At 42.4% G+C, this 7,805-nt stretch overlaps 1 protein-coding gene across 1 annotated transcript in view; it reads left to right on the forward strand.

Moving 5' to 3' along the window:
* Positions 1-7,165, forward strand: part of LOC115627911 (carbonic anhydrase-related protein 10) — a 53,247-nt gene extending 46,082 nt beyond the window's left edge. Inside the window, exons 5-8 of the mRNA XM_030523806.1 lie at positions 1,123-1,218; positions 1,302-1,523; positions 6,785-6,968; positions 7,051-7,165. Of these exons, the coding sequence (XP_030379666.1) occupies positions 1,123-1,218; positions 1,302-1,523; positions 6,785-6,968; positions 7,051-7,073 (525 nt within the window). The 3' untranslated portion in view covers positions 7,074-7,165. The remainder of the gene's footprint in view (positions 1-1,122; positions 1,219-1,301; positions 1,524-6,784; positions 6,969-7,050) is intronic.
* Positions 7,166-7,805: the final 640 nt, after the last annotated feature.

Genomic DNA, 7,805 nt, shown 5'->3' on the forward strand with positions numbered 1-7,805 from the left:
GGAACACAAGGCAATAACATTGATGAGCACTATAGAATTTTTATTTTTCTGAGCTCTCTGACCCACGAAGGATACGAAATTAATGGAAATAGAGTCGCATACAAAAGTTCCTTAGAACTAGATATATGTCTTTCGTTATTGATTTGGCAAACCCCGCGAGTTGCTGTATTTTAGCGAATTCAAGGTCATTTTAAATTGAACGGAGCTCTGTATCCTTGTATCCATCAGCCAGATTTAAGCATAACCCTAATACTTGTAGTCAAGAACAGCAGTTGCTAACAAATATATTACATTTCATGTGTAGATGTAGCTCGATCAGCCGCAGCAAAAACAGGCACATGGACTGATCGATTTTGGAATTATATGTGATTTATTTATATAGATTTACAAAATAATTCGCTAATCGTAGAGTCGAATCGCTGATGTCCCTGAGCAGGGATTAGATGGTCGCAAAACTTTAACTACTCTAAGTATTTCTGTACGAACCATTCAATCCAAACTATTTCCCTTGGAGCTATTTTTCACGCTCATATGCATTTAGGCTTAGAATTTACGAAGAGATGCGAGTTTTTTCTCAGTGCACGTTCGTTTGTATGCATGTACGCTGTTTGCTTACGTGTATTTGTCTGCATTTTGTTGATAGTTGGGATTATTTTGTGGCAATTTATGCGCAACAAGACGAGCTTTTATATGCCAGACACACACACATACACATACACACACACACACAAGTCGATGGCTGTGTGTCCCCCTCCCTTCTTTATGCGGTGCATGGTTGTGTGTAAACAAGCGAACACATTGTCGCCACTTTGTATGCATTTCGGCTTAAATTGAGCAACAATAAAGTTGGCCACAAAGCAAATACGGCCGCAAAAGCGCCACAAGGCCGGCAACACTTTTTGGGCTCAGCTCATAAGCCTCAAGGCAATTGCAGAGGCTGTGGCTGCGGCTGTGGCTGTCGCTGAGGCAGGAACGCAGCAGAAAGCGCCGTGCGTCTGGACCTGAAGTCTCGGAGCACATGCCATGTGGCCAGCGTCCATTAGCTATGCATACATTACACTCAAAAGCGTCCGCACTGCCCCAGCTCCGTTTTCTACTAACCCGCTCAACTCTTATTTGCAGATACAAATATTTGGCTACAATTCCCAGCTATATGCAAATTTCTCGGATGCCCTGAATCGTGCCCAGGGCATTGTCGGTGTCTCCATTTTGCTGCAGGTGTGTAAAGCTTGCCTCGCTAGTAAATACTCGTAAATACGAATTATATTTGTGTTTGTTCTTCTACATTTTATTTTCGCCAGCTGGGCGATCTGTCCAATCCGGAGCTGCGGATGCTCACCGATCAGCTGGAGCGCATACGCTACGGCGGCGACGAGGCCTTCGTAAAGCGGCTCTCCATACGCGGCCTGCTGCCCGACACCGATCACTACATGACCTACGACGGGTCCACTACGGCGCCGGCCTGCCACGAGACAGTCACCTGGGTGGTGCTGAACAAACCCATTTACATAACCAAGCAACAGGTGAGTGTCATACGAGAGGTTCAAAAATTAATATCAGTCCTAGTTTGTATTCTGAATTTGATTTTATGAAAGTGGACTCACAAGAAAATCTTAAAGAGGAGAAGTTAAACAAAACAACAGACTTTGAATTCGTTCAATTTTCCATCTGAAGCTAGATTGGATATGAAAACATCTGTTGAAAAATCAAGTGTACAGTTAAATAATAACTAGCTGAAGTACACATTTAATAATACACAATTAAGCATTTTTAGAATCAGAAACAAATAATAATAATTGTCTACTACTAGTAAGCTTATTCCAATACGGTCGTGAAATCACATTTCCTTTAGTGTAGCTTGGAATCTAAGCATCAAGTCTTTCTTAAGCCTACTTCCTTAGCTCGGATGGGACAAATGACACTTTAAAAAGCTGGAGTTGGTAAGCCAATTAACGAGGTTGTGAAAAGTTGAATTAGGCTAGGTAAGTAGCTGGCGTTGTAGGAAAGAAAATTGTCCATTTACTTTTTAAAACAGCTATTCGTTCATTAGAAGTATTTAGATCGTAGCTTTATAAGCACTAATAAAAACAACCATAAATAATTCAATCTACAGACACTTTATGTCTGCCTTGTCAGATGGCTGGACAGTGATTAATTGGACTCAGTGCTGACGCGTTGATTGATTAGTCTGGGGATAACACATTAACTTACATGGCTTGCTGGATAATTTCAAAAGCCACTTTCATTTGAATTAAGGGTTTGGCAGCTGCCCCATGCTGTCCCCATTGTAGGACAACAGTATGCTATTGGTATTGGTAGTTTGCGTAGCCAAGGCTCTGAAACTCACAGCCATTTATTTCCGAATGTAGTGCTCGTTGATTGTCAGTTTTAAAAGACCGAGCACGGCTATTCTAACACTAGGGTTAGGTGGTAGACAACGCTTGTTTTTTTTTCAGTCTGAGCTGTTGAGGTTTTCCAATGCACACTAGACAACAAGAGGTGTACAAAGGGAATACTGGGTCGGCTTGAGTTTTCCTGCAATTAAATACCTCAAGCTGAGTGAGAAAGGGGATCAGATTGGAAAAAAATATAAGAAGTAGTATTTGATTGGAGTTGCAAATAAAATATGAATTGTTGATTAGTTTTGGTACAGGCTTCCATTGATTTAAAATTCAATAATTTTTGGTTCATTGCAGCATACAGAACAAAGGCGCTGTGTGAGGTTCGGTAATTTATTAAACACTTAATAGAACACTCCATTGTTTAATGACCCCCAAGTAATAGACGGAAACACACACACACACACAAACACACTCAATGTACGGCCACCTCTCCCCCAATTACTTGCAGTTTTTGTCACCACCGTGTCTGTCTCTGTGTCTGTTTGTAGTGCCTAATTGCTGGACACTGATTTGTTGGGCACAGTGGCAGCTTTTTGACTGATTAGCCCGGTCGGTGGCGCATATACTTGTATGTATGTCTGTACATGCATGTTGTTGTGGCCGGCGACACTTGTTTGATGTATGGCCAACACCCTATGCCCCCCCCCCCTCCCCACCAGCGCCCCCACCGCCATCGCCCACGCATCCGCTCCACCATGTAATGATAATTAATGAAGCTTGCGACGAGTGTGCGTCGGTATATTAGCTAATTTCATTTAAGTTTTAAATGAAGTTGTAGCGTTAGTGGCAGCGGCAGTGGCAGCAACAACAACAAAGTAGCAGTTACCATAATTCAACGTAAGTTGCACGTTTCGTTTCGTTTCGTTTGGTTTCGTTTGGTTTGGTGTGAGAGCAAAGAAACAGCAGAAAAAACAAACAAACACACACGCACACTCGCACACTCGCACTCGTACTTGTAGGGAAAAAAAGGATTGCAAGCGACGAAAAAAACTTAACGCAAATGTTTATTAAGTGCAGCGCTGTAATAAAGACGCCAACTGCTGGAGATGGAACAGAAAGAGAGAGAGAGAGAGTGTGTGAGGGGGGGAGGGAGAGAGTAGGAGGCGAACGGGCCAGCCTAGTGGTTGCTGGCGTTAAAATGTAGCCGAGACTGTTGCTGTCGTCCCTGTCCCTCTCCCTGTACCTGCCCCTGCCCTGCTACTGCCTCTACTGCTCCAGATGCCGGCGTACGTGTAAACAATGTAAACACGCAGCATGGCGGAGGAGGAGGAGGGCGTTGGGGGCAGGCAGAGGAACGCACACATGCACATGCAGGCAGGCAGGCAGCCAGGCAGGCAGCAGACTCATAAAAACTTCAACAAGCTCAATGGCACCCATGGGCACATGATTACAACTTGTGGCAGCGTCCCAGGCAGACGACTATGGTGGTTGGCGGGGAGAGGGGGGTGGGGAGGGTGGCACGGGGAGCCAGGCAGACAAGCAGACAGCGCGACGGCATCGTAATTTAGTGTTGCATGGCATTGCGCGGCACGACACGGAGATGGCGACTGCACCTTGCAAAACATAATTTACCAAATTAAAGTAAGGCCAACAGCGCTGTGGAAAGAGTGTCAGGGAGCGGTGCATAGATAGAGAGAGAGAGAGAGAGAAGGGGTGGGGGGGCGGTAATGAAGAGGGCGGTCATGATAGTTGTGAGCGAAGCAGCGCGACATGAAGAAATTGCAATTAAAATGGCAAAGCGGTGGCCGGAGACAAGCAGAAAACATAGAGCGAATGGAAGGGAGAACAAGTGAGACAGACCGGTGCATCGTTTATGCGGGACTTTCATTTATGAATAAGGATGTCGAGAATTGTAAATTATAAGCAAACATTCCCGCCTCGTATTTGCCCAACAATGTAAATAAATTAGCGTTTTCTGTGTAAAATGTATTTTAAAATATAGCACATGTGTGCGGCAGAGTCCAATGGTGGAGATGTTTGCAGATTTCAAGTTAATCTTAAGAAGAGGGGAAGTTCTACCAAATGATCATTTCACAAAAGCACTTTTACTTAAACAGCACAAGATTCGCACTTCACTTGATGAGTGATTCTTATTGCATTTGCAATACGGCTACATCTGACCTTTAATAAACTTGCTTGGATAAGACAAGTCATGTCTAAAAATACTCGTATGATGCACAATATGTACCCATTACATGGGGTCTGCCATAATGCGATTGTGTTTGATTGCAGCTGATTATTACAATTATCATTATTTATTTAATTGCTTATTATTTTCGAATCTTTCTTGAAAATAGAATAATTTTAAAATTGACAACCGCAGCGAGCTATAGGAGTTATCTTTGTATAACTATGTGCTTGTAACGTACAAGTATATAGATAGATATTTAATTATATTGCAGACTATGCAATAATTGCAAATCGCTTCGCATAAACGGCTCGACTATCAAGCAATGTTATTTAATGAAAGCGTAAAGTCAGGCATGCTGCGAACGCGTGTGTGTGTGTGTGTGTGCATACAGGTGTGCAAGTCTCATCCTTTATGCACGTGTGTGCTTGAGTAGTTGTTGGTTTTGTGATTGCCGAGACTCAGCAATGGCTCAGCTTATTGCGTTTTACTCTCAAAGTGCGTGTGCGTATATACTTGTATGTATGTGTGTGGGAGAGAGTCTGTCGAGGAGGGGGACAGACGAGATTGCTGAGCAGTTGGAATTGCCTACTTTTGAGTCTGCCATTGTTTAGACATTGCCGTGTGACTCCCCTCTGGCCGCTATCACTATCTGCGCCTTCGCCTTCGCCTTCTTCTTCCCCTCCTTCTATTGATGTGCCTGCCTCAACTTTTTGTTGCCCCACCAACTTAATTTCCACTTCAGTGTGCAAGAACCCGCACGCTCAGCGCTCAGCTCTGTGTCACCTCTTCTGTGTGAATGAGCGAGATAGTGAGCTGTTGAGTGGAAAGAGGCGGGGTTGGGGCAGGGATTGGGATTGGGATTGGGAATCGAACTGGGAGTGCGGTTGGGGTTGGGGTTGGGTGCGGCGTACTGTGTGCTGTGTATATTTCACGCCATGTCATGAAAAGCGCTTTTGACGGAAGTCAATTGATAAACAGATTGAGTAGATTAAGTGTTATTGACTCATCGTCGTTGTCGTTGTCGTTGTTGCTGTTGCTGTTGTTGTCATTGTCGTCGTTGTTGTTGTTGTTGGTGTTGTTGTCTGAGCCCTGCTCATCGTCATCGTTGCCTGCTTGCCACATGTTGTTCCGGTTTACAGGGTATATCGGTTTTGTGCTTGTGCGCTAGTGTGTTTGCCTTGCCATGTAGTTAGTTTATTTTTATTAGATTTTCCCTCAATGTATTTTTAGGATTAACAATTTTGCCAAGCGTGATTTTTTAAGTGTCTGAACGGTGTAGAAGTTGTTGTTGTTGTTGTTGTTCCTGTTTTGGCATGCATGTGGGTAGGTGTGCGTGTGTGTGTGTGTGTGTAAAAGTTTGTAATTAAGCGCGTTAAGCGTTCAACGACTACTGAAGCCTCGTCGGTGCCGTTATGGCAGCTTATCTACATCTAGATTGCAAAACTTTTCTTCTTTTTTTATTACTCGTTTTAGCCAACAACTTAACGCAAAGTTAGGGCTGTTACTGTTGCTGTTGCTGTTGTTGCTTTCTGCTATCAGCTGTTGTTAACTGCATGAGATATTGGTCAAGTTGTGCAAATAACTCAACAGATTGCTGATATTGGCCATTGGGAACACCAGCAAAGCACACTAGATGCCTCTCTTGGTCACATACGTACATACATACACATGCTTAGGGCAAAAAATAAGTATATATAAACATTTTAAAAGCGCTTCAGCGTTCATTTGTTCCGTCCATGCTTCTGCCGAGTCCCTTTGATGATGCCTAAGAAAATTGAAACGAAAGTAATATATAAATGAAAATTATTAGAAATAGAATAGACATTCATATTAAACAGCATCAGCATTGCACAAAGTTCAACCTGTAGTGGGTTAGTAACAATTGAAAACAACAATTGAATAAAACGTTAAAGTGGTGCCGTGAAACAACGTTTTCATATAGTTAAACGTGGCTAAATGATTCCCGTCAGGATAGACTAACACTATTTACGATTTACGATCAATTCATGTACTTGTATTTATTTACTTGTTTCTCTATACTAAACTGTCGACATTCGAAAGCAAGCACTATAGTGATGAACGTATGAGCTACGAATGAACAAAACAAGGGCGTATACTGATCCTATAAATGGAGCTGACTAAATACTGTAGAAAACAAATAGCCATCGATTATAGAAGACAGAGAAGGTTCTATAAAGCCCTAACTAACTACTAATATTAATATGATATGATATTCTATGTTTGATTGCAGTTGCACGCATTGCGTCGTCTTATGCAGGGCAGTCCAGATCATCCAAAGGCACCGCTGGGCAACAATTACCGACCGCCTCAGCCGCTGCTGCATCGACCAATACGCACGAACATTGACTTTAAGACGACGAAGACGAATGGAAAGGCCGCCTGCCCCACCATGTATCGCGAAGTCTACTATAAAGGTGAGCTCCTCTGACATAATCACCAATCGCCTCCATTTGCATCTCTCTCTCCCTCTCCTTTTCTCATCTTGCATTTCTGCAGCCACAAGTTGGAAACAAAATTAGGGGCTATATGCGCTGATAAGCTGATGCGATGAGGAGTTACGCATATGCCTAATATAATGGGCGAAGGCGCGCAACTGGAGCTTCCACTAAACATACATATACAGATATAGAGGGCAGGAGAAGCGAGGGAAGAGCAACGGCAGCGTTGGAGCGAAGACGAGCGGGGCTGAACGCCTCGTGTAATGGCAATTAACAGATATACATATTAAAAATACGATAATAGCAACTAATAATATTAATATCTAGGGTATAATGTGCATTTTTTTGAAACGAAAAGCAGATTGTTTTTTTTTTTTGTAGTCATAAATGCAGGTGGCGAACGCTGCGTATGCGCAATGTCTGTAAGTACATATTCATATATATATACGGGCAGAGTTCTAGTGAATGAGTGTACTAAAATTTATAATGAATATACACATGTACTCATAGCTACATACTTATAAACAGCAACAAAAAGATCAAACTAATAGTTAATGAATAACATGTAGAGAACAAGTTTAGATATCAAGAGCATATACACACATACCAGTATATGTATATTATATGTGTGTGTATGTCGACTAGCGAGTGTTAAAGAGAAAAAGTGTATAATGCAAACCCACCCGTGCTATATATGTATGTAAACCTAACATGTATGTACTTATATGCCCCCTATTTACGAGAATATTGTACTATGTATAGCGAATACGACAGAGTCTAGTGAAAGTTCTATGTAAAATAGTGTGAAAAATA

The sequence above is a fragment of the Scaptodrosophila lebanonensis genome, unplaced genomic scaffold, assembly GCF_003285725.1.
Source record: "Scaptodrosophila lebanonensis strain 11010-0011.00,11010-0021.00 unplaced genomic scaffold, SlebRS2 tig00000098-arrow-pilon, whole genome shotgun sequence".
In the NCBI taxonomy this organism is placed as follows: Eukaryota; Metazoa; Arthropoda; class Insecta; order Diptera; family Drosophilidae; genus Scaptodrosophila; species Scaptodrosophila lebanonensis.